This window comes from Lissotriton vulgaris, chromosome 8 (genome assembly GCF_964263255.1).
Source record: "Lissotriton vulgaris chromosome 8, aLisVul1.2, whole genome shotgun sequence".
Lineage (NCBI taxonomy): Eukaryota > Metazoa > Chordata > Amphibia > Caudata > Salamandridae > Lissotriton > Lissotriton vulgaris.
In genome coordinates, this window is record NC_141696.1 from 854,053,615 (window position 1) to 854,070,740 (window position 17,126).

The following is a 17,126-nucleotide window of genomic DNA, read 5'->3' on the forward strand; positions in this document are numbered from 1 at the left end:
TACGGACCGGAGAGAGGTAAGGAAGATGGAATGATAAACGGTGTCGAAGGCGGCATTCAGATCAATCAGAATGAGTACCATTGTCTCCCCTCAGTCCAGGCTGTGGCGCAACCTATCCGTCACTCCAAGGAGAGTCGTCTCAGTGGGGAAATTGACCCTGAACCCTGATTGAGAGGGGTGCAAGTTATCAAGACTCTCCACAAAATGTGTCAACTGGTTGTTTACATGTTTCTCTAGGATCTTCGAGAAAACTGGAAGCAGAGAAATAGGCCTGAAGTTTGACAAATTAGAAGGGTCGGCACCGGCCTTCTTCAGTAGGGGGATAATCATGGTGCGTTTCCACTCTGGAGGAATGCAAGCCTCTCTTAACCCCTTCCATGCTCATGACGAGCTCAGCTCATCATGAGGCACAGTGGAGCTGTGCTTATGACGAGTTGAGCTCGTCATGAACAATGGTAAATCATGGAATGCAGCACAGGAGGGGAAAGGTTAAAGCAGCCAAGGTGTTAATGATAGATTAAGAAGTTCCCTGATGATTTCTAATGATTCAGGGAGAAGATGGCGTAAAATATTTATGGGTAGCGCATCACGCTGGGAACCAGATTTAATACTGGCTAAGCATTCCCGGGAAGGAATCAGTATCGAGAGGAAGCCAGAGACAAAGCTTTGCCACAGTACTGGGCTCACCTCTCCAAGTGGAATCAGGGTGTGGATTTAGTTGGCCGGTAAAGCAAGTGGTGTCTAAAGTGCTATGGATAAGTTCAACTTTCTCAGTGAAAAAGGCGATGAAGCTATTGCATTGATTCACATCCAATGTAGGAGGAACAGGAACAGTGTCCGAGCCTGCCAGTTTCTTTACCAAAGAAAATAAAGTGCAAGGGCAATTTTGGGCACGCATATTAGTATTTGCAATGTAGAAGCCTCTAGCTCTCTTACATAGAGCATGATAATTATTGAGGGCTTTCTTGGAGTCTGATTTACAGGTTAGCGAATAAGATTTTCCCCATCTCCTCTCAAGAATTTTGCATTTCGATTTTATAACTTTAAGCTCCTCCATGAGCCACGGGACCGGAGGATGATGGGGGAGCTTCTGTTTGGTGTTAAGAGGCAAACTAGGATTAACATTGTTAGTAAGCCAATCTGACACAGCAGCTTCAAACTGCCAAAGAGGCAGAGTAGAATCTGGCCAATTAGTAAGTAGTATGGTATAAAAGGATTCCATATTCAGTTTGCCCCAGCGTCTAAAGCTACCAAGGTCCTCAGAGGGAACCATGGCCTTCTTATCGAGGATTTCTAAATTTAATTGAACTGCAAAGTGGTAGGACCATTCTAAAGAAAGAGCGGAGACACAGCAGTTAAAAGGGAGATCAGAAAATATAGGGTCAAGTAAATGGCCTGCCACATGGGTAGGACCCGCATTACATAAGGACAGGTTCAAAGCCTCAAGATCGGACAGAAAGGCACTACTGACGGTACATTGAGGATCTTCTAAATGTAAATTAAGGTCTCCAAGAAGAGTAAAATTGGCGGCTTTTAATCAATTGTGTCAGAAAAAGAGGACACCAATGGGGCAGGATTACCAGGAGGCGGATATATCAAAACGTCGGACAAAGTCAGCTGCGGCGAAACCGCAAATTTAAATAATGCAGCTTCCCTACCCAAAAAAGGCATAGGTTCAAATTTACAGGAGTAGGAGGCTTTAAATATCACCACAATGCCGCCACCATTCACTGCCTCTCTATCCATCCTGGCGATAACATAGCCAGATGGGAGGGCAGCTGCGACATCGGGACCAGAGCTGGCATGCAGCCAGGTCTCTGTGAGAACTAGGGCATCGGGTTGCTCAGAACTTATAAAATCAAAAATGTTGTCTTTGTGTCTGGGGAGAGACCGCCAATTAATGTTCCAGAAGCGAAGACAGTTTGCGGCATTGTAAGAGGTTGGCGTTGATACAAGTGTGGGGGTAGGCCGAACTAAAGAACCGCCATTACATACAGTCTTACTATGGCCCGGCGTACCCAATGAGAAAGCACAATGAGGGCATTTGAAGCCATTGGTTGGGAAAATACAAGTGGAACATTTAAAAGAATGAGTATGTCTCAGTTTCTTTAAATGGGCAACAGTATAACTCAAAATATAATCGTTACTCACACAATTTTGTGGATAGTGTCCAGCCACTGGACACGTCAGGGCGCGGACGGGTGCAGATGGGCTTGCCTCTTGGCGCGCCCGCTACGCGCGCGCGCTGCACGCTTGCATTCATCTTGCTTAAATACGGAATGCTGAAGCGCAACTAGAGTGCTAACCTCAAAGAGGTACGACCTCGGTGTCACCCAAGAAAGTAAAAAGGGACAACCAAGCTCGGAGCCCGGAATCCGAACAGTGCAGGTAATGGCATATAATAGGACAAAAGAGTAAAACCACACGTTAAAAACAAATTAGAATCGAGTGACAAAATGTAAAAGGGGTAGAGTAATCCCCTATTGAAATTTTTAAAGTGAGAGTGAGAGGGCAGATAAATGTATCCTACAAAAGTCATGAAACAGTATGGCAGCAGTACAACGAGTTGTGATTACAGCAGTCTCTAGTCAGGGCTGCGCGCTTGCATTCACCTTGCTTGAATATGGAATGCTGAAGTGCGACTAGAGCGCTAACCTCAAAGAGGTACGACCTCGGTGTCACCCAAGAAAGTAAAAAGGGACAACCAAGCTCGGAGCCCGGAATCCGAATAGTGCAGGTAATGGCATATATTAGGACAAGAGAGTAAAACCACACGCTAAAAACAAGTTGAAATCGAGTGACATAATGTAAAAGAGGTATAGTAATCCCCTATTGCAATTTTTAAAGTGCGAGTGAGAGCGCAGATAAAAGTATCCTACGAAAGTCATAAAACAGTATGGCAGCATTACAACGAGTTGTGATTACAGCAGTCTCAAGTCAGGCTGTAAGAAGATTGCAGGAGGAATCTCATATTTAGGGCCTGATTCTGATGCGAGTTGGAAAGCTTCCCGACCGAATTGGTCTGGAAATGGTTTCCTAGCCACTTGGATCGGGAGAGTCCGACCGACGGAGTACGGTGCATCTGGATGCTTCCTGATACGATTTGGTTGGACTCCCATTGACTTCAATGCGAGCATAGGTTCGTAACCGCATCATAATTGGGCACTCCATTGGGAAGACACGTTCCCGATTCAATTTGGAAAGAGCAAATGCTGTTAGGAGGCTTTCCTAACTGCATAAGAATCAGGCCCTAGGTGGGAATGCTTTCCTTACCGCATCAGAATCAGGCCCTAAGTGTCCATCTCCTTGGATTAAACTCTGAAGGGAGTTCCAAGTTAAGAAGTATGGCTCCATGATCAGATAGGTGTATAGGCAAGAATTTGATTAGGCTGACTTTATCACGATCTGAATGCTCCATAAATATGTACTGTAAAAGGAATACTCCCTACTCTCTCCCATTTTTTACATCCATACATCACAATGGTTAAAAATAATTAGGATATTCAAGAGGTGTGCTTTTAACACGCAAAGCTGCTATCTGTGTACTAGGAGAGGATCTATCTAGCTTATATTTTAAGAGCACATTAAAATCTATTCCCAGAATCAGAGGTGACTCAAGGTCAGCCAAGGCAAGACAAAGGTTATTCAAAGGTGTGATATTGTCTTCATTTAGCCCATAATAACTAACTAAGGTGTACTTGACCTCCTTGCATTTGATCTCCGCGATAGCCCAACATCCTCTATCATCTACGGGTGACTTAGCGAGCTCTAATCCTGAATTCAGTTTTAATATTATGGCAACCACTTTTGAACAACATTGCTGGTCTGAAGCTATAATCTTATCAGCTCATCTTTGTTTTCCAAATAGTGCCTTACATTCTGCTTATAAAAAGATGGGTCTCCTGAATCATAAGGATCCTAGGTGGACTATTTTTTAGGTATTGGAGTATTAGGTGCTGTCTTCCTTTAACTCTTAGGCCGTTAACATTTCAACTTAAAAATTCAAGATATCGATTCCCTCCTTGAACGGTTCTATCCTCCACTATAATCCTGACTACACCCTCTGCTATAGCTACAGGAGGTTGTCACATTTTCTCCCAATGCTCCCCACCAACAAATGCAAAAACCCTTACTACCCCCCAACTCTACCAACCTCCCCCCCAACCCACGGGAACCCTCCCAGACTACTCATTGGTAATGTGTATTGACTTTTGAGCCAAAGCCCCCTAGCCTCCTATGTAAATAACAGAATCAAAATAACATTAGATGCTGTATACCCTTAAATCATGAAGTATAAACTACACACTAGAATTACTTTGTGCCAAAAAGCGATCTACTTTCTCTGGAAACCTGAAAATATAAATTTTGTTTGCCCCTACAACTTTCAAGAAGGCAGGATATTGCAGCTGGACTTGAGCTTCCTGGTCTCTTAGGTCCATCTGCTTACCCAGTTCCCATCTCCTATCTTCCATGACCCGAGAGATGTCGGACCGGAATCTAAAGGTGGCATCTTGGACCTGTATTGTCTTAAGTTTAAGGGCCGCCCCCAGTAGCTGCTCCTTAAGAGTGTAGCAATAGATATAAACTAAGATCTCTCTGGGTTTTTTCGAGCAGGATTCAACTTAAAGGGATCTCTATGAACTCGCTGGATTTCAGCTTTCTCCTCCAGCAGCTCCTAACCCACCCTGTTTTACGGGTTCCATATTGCCCTGAGAGGTAAACCAAAAAGTAGGACCTAAGTGAGGGAGTCACTTTTGCAGGAACCAAAGCGCATATTAGTAATAACCTCGTTAAAATTATCGCCGTTTTAGTGGCAGGAAATTGCCGCTAAAACAGCGATAATGGGCTTGCTAATATGCGTTATAGAATTCCAATAGAAGCCCAGGTTAGATTTGAAGGATATCTAACCTGGGCTTCTATTGGAATTATATAAAGCATATTAGCAAGTCCATTATCACGTTTTAGCTGCAGTTTCCTGCCGCTAAAACAGTGATAATTTTAACAGGGTTCTTGCTAATATGCCCCCAAGTTCTTATTTTTCTTCCGACTCTTTGCTCGGGTAAGCTTAGCTGATTTATTGCGAGGCTGCCTGTGCTTCTGCTTACTTTCAACAGTCTCAACAGCTTGACACAGTTGTGTCGCAGGAGGTTCTCCCCCCAGAAAGATACACAATCTTAATTTATATCTTTTATCCAGTGGTATCTCAATAGTAGGGGCAGTGGTGGGAGCCCCATCTATGGGGATATTTGACTTTAACTGACCCTCCTTAATGGCCTCGGTTTGTCCAGGTTGCTGAGTAGCTACCTCCATGGAGAAAAGGGAAGGCACCTATCTCAATTTCGTTGTTTGGTTTGACAGGACACAGATTGTAACAAGCCTGACCACTAATTAGCCTTGTCTGCAGTCCCTTTTAACTCTATGCCAGATTCAGTTTCAGGATTAAACTCAAAATAGTCCTTGCCCGAAGTGGGGATGAGATTAGCCCTACACTGATTTGGTCTATAGCCGTAAGGTTGAACATCAAGGGAGCAGAAGCTGACCTAAAGACGAGTTGTCCTGTTGAACCAGAGAATGATAATTTGATAAAGAGAGTTGAGGAGCTTCAGTTGAGCTTCAGACTCAAGTCTAAAGAGATCTTATCCCAAAAATAGGAGACAAGCAAAATGAGGGAGTTTGACCAAGGGGAGAATTCTGGTAAGCTCCTCGCTATGAAGACCAAGGTTGATAGAGCTAACAAGTATATTAGTAACATCAAAGTGGGTACACAAATTACAGAGGAGAAAGAAAAAGTAGAACAGGCTTTCGCACAGTTTTTTCAGGAGGTATAGCAAGAAGAGCTTCAGGGGGTAGAGGAACATATTGACAGGTGGCTTAAAGAGAAACAGCTTCCAAAAATAACTGAGGCTAGTCAAGAATTCCTCTTACTAGAAATAACAGGAAGCGAGATATTAACTGTGTTAGATTCAGCTAAAATAGGGAAAGCGGCAGGCCCGGATGCAATCCCAATTGTTATACTTTGTTGAGGGAGGAAGTTATCCCGGTCTGGCTGAAACTGTTTAATGGAATACTAAATGGTACATCCCCACTGCCTGATTCCTGGAGTGACGCAGTTATTACTTTGATCTTAAGACCTGGTCAAGATTCTTCTCAGTGCCATTCATATTGACCAATTTCTTTATTAAATGTTGATTATAAAGTCTTTGCAGGGATTTTAAATAGGCGGCTTTGTAAGATCATAGATCCAATAATTCACGAGGATCAGAACGGCTTTCTCCCAGGCAGGCAGATGTCGGATTTGGTATACACTTTGGTCGGGCGGTGAATATGGTGTCTTCACAGGTTCTCCCTCTGTCAATTATTACAGTCGACGCAGCCAAAGCCTTCAATCGTGTGAATTGGCACTTTTTAGATAGGACCTTGAATGTCTTTGGCTTCACCGACGGTTTCAGAGAAGTTATTAAAAAAATGTATAGATCACCACAAGCTTGGATCCTGGTCAATGGTAGCCTCTCTCCTGTCGTCAATAGCGGACGTGGCACCAGGCAGGGCTGCCCATTTTCCCCGACTCTATTTGACATTTATATAGAACCCTTGGACCAGAGTTTAAGATTAAATAAGAAGATCGCTCCTTTCGAAGAAAATGGGCTTGTGAGGAAAATAGCACTCTATGTGGATGATCTAATTTTATTCTCCTCCAATGTCGACACTACACTCCCGGAGCTTCTTGCTGAAGCACAAACTTTCGGAACATTTTCTGGCTATGAAATAAATAAAGATAAAACGGAGATTATGGCATGGAATATTGTTGATCAGGAGGAGACTTTTGCTAGGTAGCTTAGATATCTCGGAGTTACAATAACCCAGGACACAATAGAAATTCCAAAAGCTAACCTAGATAGAGTATCAAGGGAGGTTGAGGCCTTATTAAAAAAATGGAAGAACATACCACTCTCCCATTATAGTTGGGTTAACCTGATTAAAATGTGTGTTTCTCCTAAATACACCTATTCTTTTCAATATTATTCCAATAGAATTTGCAAAAGCTGAAATTCTTAAAATTCAGAGTAAGATTTCCTCTTTTATCTGAGCAGGCAAAGTGATTCGGCTGCCCTAGACAAAACTCAGGCGCAAATTAACGCAAGGGGGCATGAGCTTACCAGATCTCCAGCTCTATTGTCGGGCTTAATATTTAAAATATGCCAGGATGTTATCGCTCACACCAGATGACTCGCTGATTGGCAGTATGTTTAAAGCCATGTTACACGGGGTAGTGGAGTCTGACTTCATGTATAAATGTGGCTCTCCTGAGTTAAAAGAAAATAAATTGCCTAAAGACGTTGCGTATGGCGGCCAAATTGTGGTCGGATTGTCGAGCCTGCATGGAGCTTACTTACTATAGTGATTGGGCATAGGTGTGGGACTCTCCTGGAACTACAGAGTGCCTGTTGGACGCTCCAGCTCAGACACTAAAAGAGGCAGGAGTCTCACACTGGAAGGATGTTGTAGTGGGTAATAAATGTCTTCCTTGGGAATTTTGGGGCCATATTACGAGTGGAGCTCTGACCAGATAAAAGTTTTATCAGCTTACATGCAGGTGTAAGAGTCAACGCTGGTCCCTTTTGGAAGACAATCCTATGGAAAACGAACTGCAAAATCTGGCCCCGAATAAGAAAGATGTTGCTAAATGGTATAACCATCCGCTGGCTGCAGTAGAAAGAAAGATGGAAAAGCCATACCGGGTCTGGGAGAATTACTTGCCGAGCGAAGAGCGGAAAGAGTCATGGCAAGTATCTACAGACATGCTTTACCCTCTGATTAAATCTGCCGTGCTCAGAAGAAAAGACTTTTTCACATTCCGCAGGATATATTGGTCCCCCCTTAAAATATCCAAAATGAAGGGTGGTGGAGAAGCTAGTTGTTGGAGATGTGGTTTCCAGAATGCAGATGATGTCCAGGTTTTCGCCTCCTGCCCTAAGATACAAGAATTTTAGATTGATGTGGGTAAGACTATCTCTAGGATCTTGGGTGCTGTTGTGGAGGTAAGCTCATCTCTCATTTTATTTTGCATTGTATCTATGTTGGGTGGGGTGCGAGACTCGATTGTTCCCTCAACAAAAACTCTTTTTCTTTTTGATTTTGTTGGCCAGGTGAGAGATTTGTAAATTGTGGTGCTAGGAGGTTCCTCCTACTTGGAATGCCTGGTGGAACTCTGTATGATATTTCGGAGCTTTAGATCAGAGGGTGAATGTATATAGAGAGAGGCCAGACACTGGGTTGTTTTGGAACTTGTTGGATGATCCACCAAGCGATTAGATTAGATCAGATTAAGGTACAGGATAAGTTCCAATGATTAAAACCTCTGGGTCAGCTTCAGTGGTGTATAAATGGGTGCTCCCCGTAACAAAAACACCAGCTGAAACTAAGAACCACCAAGTTATATGCGCCAGAGGTGGACCAGGTCGAGAGGCGGCTGTAGCTACGAAGGTCATATGAGGAATAAAAAATAGCGGTCTTGACAAAATGATCAAAGACAACATATATTTCCTAATACCTGCATGAACTTAACAAGGTGGACTCAGTTGCAACTTTCATTTTGTGAGCGAGAGCAAGATACAGCACAGTCTTTGGAATGCTGGCACTGCTTGCTTATAAAAGCATCCTTTCACCATATGTACCCTGACTATAAATCATTTGTAAGGGACTAGCAAAACCAAGATTGATGTCTATCAAGCTGCATGCCCACACAGAATCTAGAAGTCTATGCCCACTAAATATGAGATCGTATCACTTGACACACTGCCTAGAGCAACTTACATAAGTGATGTGATGCCACAAACACTCCATCTACATGCCTGCATTAACAAAGAGAGAAATCTCTTACCTTGCAAACATTTAGTAGTAATGCTGTACAATCACAAACCTTTCCCAACTCTCCTGCCAACAACGGGATAACTGTGACCTCACTAGTAAACTGAAAAACAGCCCATTAAGTGAGGCCCATGGGTCTTTACTTCTAGTATATCAGCATACACTGATAATTTTGGGGCTCGAGGGGAATGAAAAAGAATAGTAAACCGACTGATAAAGATATTCCTCAAGTTCTTCTTCACTATATCAGGAGCCGGTTTGGTAAAATCCATTATCTTTATTAGAATCCCCACTAGCCAATACCTTGAAGTATAAGGGCAACACAAGGAGGCAGTGTCAGGTCTCGGTGGAGTGCTAATTGGGAAATCTCCATTCAGGCTCCCTGCAAATAGCCCTGTACCATGCCAACAGGGATGAAGACTGGACAGAATTACTTGCCTCTCATGACAGAAAACAATGGGAGAAGTGATTGAAATGAGCTTTTGACCCTTATCACTTGCGTACTTCCGAAAGAAAAAAAAATATTGATTATATTATACTTATATGTGTTTATCATAATATTTTTTGACAGGTTTACTAACAAAATATCGAGTACCAAATTATCAACATACAAAATAATTGACTCAAAAATATTTATTTTAAAAATATTGACTTCCTATACTTATAATTAAAATTGCAAACATATACAAAATTAAATATCATTTTTCTAGTATAGTTGTCTAAAATATCAATTTTTTAATATATATACATTTTAATAATGCACATTCATTCATATAAATAATACTAATAGAATCAAAATAAAATATACGTAGAAATTGTTTTGAGCAATATAACAATTAGTATTTAAGAATATTAAAACAAATATACATATTATTATACATATTTTTAAGTACATATATCTAATTAAAAAATATTACTAAAATGATATTTTTCCTTTATATTATTTTTTAAAACTTTTAAAAATGTGATATCAAAAATAAATAAGAAGACATATCCAATAAAATATTTAAAAAACAAACCATTGTAATTATAAATAAAAATTCAAAATATACATTTTGAATTCAAAAAATAAATAAAATATTTAAAGCATTAATAATTATAAATCCTATCATTTTAAATAACCAAATTCATATTAATATAAATGTAAACAATATACAGTAAAGTACAACATTTTAAGTTAATACTTATAGTATTCCCACTACAACTTATAAATAGTAGACAAAGTCTCGAGCTTAGGAAGTGTAAAACTTACAAGTCCCACAACAATCAATGCAAAAGTGGGGAAAGTGATGTATTACGGAGGGGTAACATGTACTATTCCGACTCCAGTCAGGCAGTTGAACAGTAGGGAAAGTGTTGGCTTGCAGAAGTGTAACATTTACAATTTCAACTCCAATGAGTGCAAGAATAGGGAAAGTGTTGGATAGCGGAGGGGTAAAATTCACTTGTCCCACTCCAATAAATGCAACAGTATGGAAAGTGTTGGATAGTGGAAGGGTAACACTTACTATTCATCACTCCAGTCAATTGAACAGTAGGTAAACATTTACTATTCCCACTCCAGTAAGTGCTAAAGTAGGGAAAGTGTTGGATTGCAGAGGGGGGGGGGGGTTTACAATTCCACTCTATTCAATATAATAGTAGGGTAAGTGTTGGGTTGCAGAGGGGTAAAATTTTATATTCCCACTTCTGGCAGTACAACAGTAGGGAAATTGTTGGATTGTGGAAGGGTACATTCCACTATCCCTACTCCACTCAGTGCAACAGTAGGGAATGTGTTGGATTGTGTAGTGTTAAAATGTACTATTCCACCTCCAGTCAGTGTAACAGTAAGAAAAGTGTTGGATTACGGAGAGGGAAAATTTACTATTCCCACTCCAGTCAGTGCAACAGCAGGGAAAGTGTTGGACAGCGGAGAGGTAAAATTTACTATTCCCTTTCCACTCAGTGCAACTGTAGGGAACATGTTGGATTGCGGAGGGGTAAAGTTTACTATTCCCAGTCCAGTCAGTGTAACAGTAGGGAAAGTGTTGAGATACAGAGGGGTAAAATGTACTATTCCCACTCCTTTCAGTGCAAAAGTAGTGAAATTGTTGGACTGTGGAGGGGTAACATTCACTACTGCCACTACACTCTATGCGGCATTAGAAACAGACTATTTTACTTCAAGTAAAATAAAGTAAATAACAAACAAAAAATAATTTAAATATAAATAATCTATATTATTTTCAATTAATGAATTGCATATACAATACAGTTTTATACATATTGAAAATTAATACGAATATTATTTTTATCAAAATACAAAAATCAATTTTCAAAATAACAGCAACCAAATAATACAAAATTATTTACATACAAAAAGCATAACACAATTAACACATTCAATAATAAATTACAATAACTTTTTTTACTCTTTTTACCTACTTATATAACTTTCTACCCTAGACCTCTACAAGCTACACACCACACATCTAAGGGGCCGATTACAAATCGGTTCCGAACTAGTTTCCAAACGAATTGGATCCAGTGAAGCCAGACGACCAATTACATTGCCGCACAACATTGTTCATTCGGACTCACAATTACTTCAATAGGAGCCTGTGTTCCGAAGGCTCCCTTTGAAAAAAGGGGTTGTTGGGGAAAATTGTGCACCCTGTGGCATACCTGCCACATTGTGTATGGTTGGGAAGAAGGGTCTGTTGGGTATCCCCAAGGGCAACATACGGGCACATCAAATCGGAACGGCTGTCTAAATTGGTAATCAAAATCGCTTGTTGGGGAACTGTGTCCATAGACCTGTATGAATCAGCTCTGAAAGATTTGGGCTGGCCTGATGCCTTTCGGGACCAACTCAGTCTGCTGGAACAGTTTCCAGGCATCGTGATAAGATATTGGGAAAACTATCTAACTATAAAAATACTAATACTAATTAACTACTAAGAAACCAATTATTTTAACTACCTTTCCACTCTTTATCCAGACAAAAAAATCAACATCTAACATACTAATTTTTTTAATTAATTATACATTTTATATAATTAATAATCAATTAAAGAATTCATAGTACTAATTAACTCAGAATAAAATAATTATTTTTACTTAACTTCCCACCCTTTACCCTTACAAATACAATTCACACGTAAAGCCTTAACAATATTTTAATTGCATATTTACATAATTAATTGTCCTTTAAACAATAAAAATTAACACTGTTTATTAATTATTGTAATTTCCTACACATCCTTTTCCCTACAAAACCACAAAAACAAAATATATATTGTACAATTTACATAATTATCAATTACATATTTATTTATAATATCAATAATTTAAAAATAATTATAATTAATATACTTTCCACCCTATACCTACACAAAACTGACAACCTGCACGTTAAATGTAACTTAAAAAAATTATCTATACAATTAACATAAATAATTATCAATTAAATATTTATAAATAATTGCTAAATATTTTTTAATAAATTATAAGGAATTTTCTTCCCACGCTGTACCCCTACAAAACACAGAACCTACACCTCAAACTTAAAAACCAAAAAAGCATTAATTAGCCTAGTTACAGAAATAATTATTATTTAAAAAATTAATAAATATTAAACATTTATTATACATTAATTATAATGAACTTACTACCCAATCTATACACCTACAAAACCCACAACCTGCACCTAAAACTTAAAAACTAAACATAATAATTATACAGTTAACATAAATAATTATCAAATAAATAATTCATACTAATCATAAAATAGTTATTAATTAATTATAACTAATTTACTTCCCACCCTGTACCCCTACAAAACCCACAACCCACACCTAAAAGGTAAATAAAAAAATATTTGTTCTACAATTAACATGAATAATTATCAATTAGATAATTAATATTAATTTAAAATATGTATTAATTATTTTTAATAATTTTCTTCCACCCTATTCCCCTATAATCGCCACTGCTCGCTACGGTACTAAAAATAACAAAAAATTATTACATTAAATTTAAAAATTACTTTTAATTTGTAAATCACATTAACAAACTAACAATATTTGAACAAACGTTTTAAAATGTATAAAATCAACATATTAAAATACACAAAAATAATTAAAAAAACAATATTATTAACAACAATATTTTTAACATCAATATTACTTACCTCAAAATCAATATTCTTGTCCACGATATTCTTGCTATTGATATTTCTGTGTCACGATATTTCCAATTCAATATTTGAATCAGTAGATATAATTGACTCTATATTTTGTCTCAACACCTTTTTAAAGTAAACGTCCATGTTTGGGGTGGCATATGTAGATATGTAGGCATGTACAGATGTGAGGGCATCATTTTTATTTCTAATATTCTACATGTAAGTAATATTAATTATTGGAATGTTGGGAACTACACTGAAGACATTAGAGTGGCCTGGGCTACTAATGGCTGATATAGGCCTTCTGACCCAACTTTCCAATATTTGTTGCTGTGTTTCTCCTTTGTTTAATTGAGACAAATTCTGCCCTCAGTAGAGGGCATACTCTAATAGCCTTATAGCCCGTCTGTCTTGGTCTATGCCGGTTTATAAAAGCCATCTCCCTTGTTATAGGCCCTCGCCTTCAGTTCAGCCTATAACTAAGTTCAGGACTTCAACAACCAACATAGCCGTCGACGCAGTGGTGTAACATAAGCCCCTGCAGACCCCACAGTGTGGGGGGCCCTCCAAGCTCCAAGGGCCCCCTCAGCACAATACCCTGATCTCAGAGCTTCTCATTCTGGGGGGGGAATATACCTTGCAGGGGAGCCCCCTCACATTTCGTTACACCACTACATCAGCAGGAGGCTACAAGGTTATAATATTTGCCATGCTTGTCAGGAGTTTAATCTAGGGTTAACTTGTTGCATTGTAGTCCTCTTCCCGTAATGATAGGCATTTTTCATATAGTAATCTGAAATCAAACTAGGAGGACAGCTGTGTTAGCCATTTTTGCTAAAATTCTGAGAAAAATAGACAAAATAATTTTCTTTTTATAATTATATTTGAAATATCCATAAAAATGTTTAAAACAACATAACTTCTTACTTCCTGGCTTTTTGTTAAGTACATGTTTTTTTAAAAAGACACAAAAATAAAAAAAAGCTCCATGGCACAAACCATATCTTAAGATGCTCAGAGTGCAATATCATATTAATTACCATTGGAGGAGGAGGAGAGGTGCATCTTTACCCACTTGAGGCTTTCCCATCCTGTAAGTCACAGCTCCTCCATGCACTCAGCAGTCCTATTAAATAGCATGTGATACTCTGGGAATTGGTTATTCTACTGAATAATGACCCCAGAATATTGCGGTACAAGAACATTCAGGACAGAATATCGGCGGACAAAATATTGATAATAGCATATAACTCCACATCTCCGCACCTTAAAGATATGTATATATTACCAAGGTACATCTATGTGGAGTTTGGTATAGAAAATCTAGATTGACTTACCTCTTAATATTTTGTTACTGATATTTTGTCCTCAAAATTGTGTCCCATCAATATTCTGGAGATGATATTCAGGGTGCACACCTTGGAAATCTTAATACGTACACACACCTGCCATACCCCGGGGATATGGGACCACCCGGTAAGGGTGCGGCGCTCCCTCACATCCCATTAGGATGCGCCCGCCACACTGGCGGGCGCATCCTGCATTTCTGACATTGCGGCGGGCGGTGCTAAAAGCACCGCCCGCCCCATGCCAGAAATGCAAGTTGTGCATTTGACAGTACAACGTGACAGGCACAGCGTGGTGCCTGCCACGTTATACTGTCAAATGCAGGGGGTACCATAGGTACCCCCATGTGCACCCCCCACCCCCCAGAATCCCTGGAGGCCCGCTACCGGCCCCCAATGCAGAGAACCGCATGCTCTTCCGCGGCGGCGTTGCTGCCACGGAAAGGCATGTCCCCGCATGTATGCTAATATGGATGGCGGTGTCTACCAGACACCACCACCATATTAACAGCTTTTCCACCCAGTCGACTCTTCGACCGGGCGGTAAAGCGGCAGACGGTCTTTCCGTCCGCCGGGGTCCCCCCCTCCATGGTAAGGTGGCAGGGGAAATTTACATGCAGGCGAGGAAATATGTTGGCCATGCAGGCGGTGGCGATCCGCCCAACATACTAATGGGGCCCTTATTATTTGTTACCATCTGCATTTCTAACTTAAATGTTTTACATAATTCACAGAATGTGGTAAAAACAGAACACAGTCGTAACAAGAGCAGCATAATCAGCAGACATAGTTGAAGGGGAAAAATAACAATGCAGTACATAAGATCACAAAAATCTTGGAATTATAGGGTGACATGGAAGTAGTCTTCAGTATGAAAGCATGTAGGGATAAAATAGTCAGGGTTGTGGTTGGAGTTGCATTCAGTCTTGGAGAGGTAATTTTGTTAAAGGTGGTGATGGAAGTAGGGTTTCCTACATTAAGGCATGTGTACAGGAATGCATATAATTAAGACTTGGAAGGAGCAAAATATCGTTTGTGGTTGGTGAGGAACTAAAGGGTTTGAGAATGAAATACGTGAGAGCGGTTTACCCAACAGTGGCATATATGGTGTAAGCAGAAATAATGCAATGGATGGCTCACAATACCAAAATCAAGAACCTGTCATCATATATTGATATGGGTATGATGTCAGGAGTTGTCAATTACCTGAATGCAATGAGATACTGTGCATGTTCTGAACTCCGATCCTTCACAATTTGCCAGGTGCAGGTAAGACTGGAAAGTTTGTACACAATGCATGACAGGTTCTCCAGAGGTGCTACAGGAAGAATGTATCACACTTATCAGTAGAAAAATAAATGTGCCTGAACTCATTCTGTTCCATTAACTACTATTAAGACATTTAAATTCAGATAATACCAAAATACATAGATGTCTGCTGTCTACTTATAACTGCACTCATACTAGTCTTCTGCGTGAACTTTCTTAAGTAGATAACATATCAAAGTAATGGAACTTAAATTGTAATACCACAAAAAACAGCTCAGGAGAAACATAAAGGCTTATTCTCTCATTGGTTTGCAGATTCCTTTCAGTATGCGCAAGCACACACACACACACACTCACTCATGACAGAGCGGTGTAAGTGAATGAGCGATGTGTGTGGGTGAATGAGTGATGTAACTGAGGTGAATTACAGATAAAAACGCGATTATGCCTGCTCATGTAATTAAGAGTAATTTGGGGGCGGGGGAATCCTACCATGAGAGCACATTTAGTAAATATGAGCAACTGCTTGCACCGCTGTTTGTGTTCTGTTGTATTTAGCTCTATTTTCTTAGTGCAAAATGCATCCTTGCATCCATTTTGGATACAAAGCTGCATTTTGTGCTAAGAAACTAGCTCCAAATACTGGGAGTAAGTTGGGGAAACTTCCTGCCCCATTTGCACATTTAGCAAATACGAACTACACACACCCCTAGTGCAATGTACATGTTGATGCTAAAATCACTTTTTTGGAAGTCATCTGCTATTTTATACGGGTAGGAGAATGATATAAAAATGATTCTCTAAATCAAATGCACAATTCTTAACTGTTCCCTAGGGGGGGGGGGAGGGAAGTTCCAGTGATGAGAGGCACCATTTCAGTGGGAGAATTTCTGTTTGGCAAACTGTGACAGAAAGAGTGATATAAGAAGGCAATAATTGCGTACAGGATAACGGGGCATATTATCAAGGGGGTTTATCTCCGCTTTTTTGGCTTTAAAAGCCAAGAAAGCTTAGATAAAATTATCTCCCTATTACCTAGCTGTCGCTAACACCAGTTAGCGACAGCTAGTAGGAGTTAGCGACCATCTTGGGCCCCGATTTGCATGTCAGTGATATTTATCACTAATGACATGCAAAGTGGGCGTGCCAAGATGTTAGCGACTGGAAACAGTCGCTAACATCGCTATCTCCTATTACCAACTTTTGGAGATATTCGCGCTAAGCGCGAATATCTCCAAAAGCTAACACCTGCCCCTGAGCAGTTCTTAGCCATGTTATCCAATGGTAGGTGGATAACATGGCTAAGAGCATTAGCTCGGTAATGCATGAATATCGCTGACTTTTCAGCGATATTCATGCATTTCGGCCGATTTTTATCGCTTAGGAGATAAACCTTGATAATAGCAAGGTTCCTAAGCGATAAAAATCGCCGCAGCATTGCGATACAAATATCGCCGCTAAACCAACATAGCGAT

At 39.9% G+C, this 17,126-nt stretch overlaps 1 protein-coding gene across 3 annotated transcripts in view; it reads right to left on the reverse strand.

The window, feature by feature from the left end:
* The window catches only part of LOC147698104 (interleukin-5 receptor subunit alpha-like), a 501,740-nt gene that overhangs the window by 203,393 nt on the left and 281,221 nt on the right, over positions 1-17,126 (reverse strand). For all 3 annotated transcript variants that reach the window (XM_086934780.1, XM_086934782.1, XM_086934781.1), the window contains exon 5: positions 15,589-15,700. In XM_086934780.1, the coding sequence (XP_086790906.1) occupies positions 15,589-15,700 (112 nt within the window). The remainder of the gene's footprint in view (positions 1-15,588; positions 15,701-17,126) is intronic.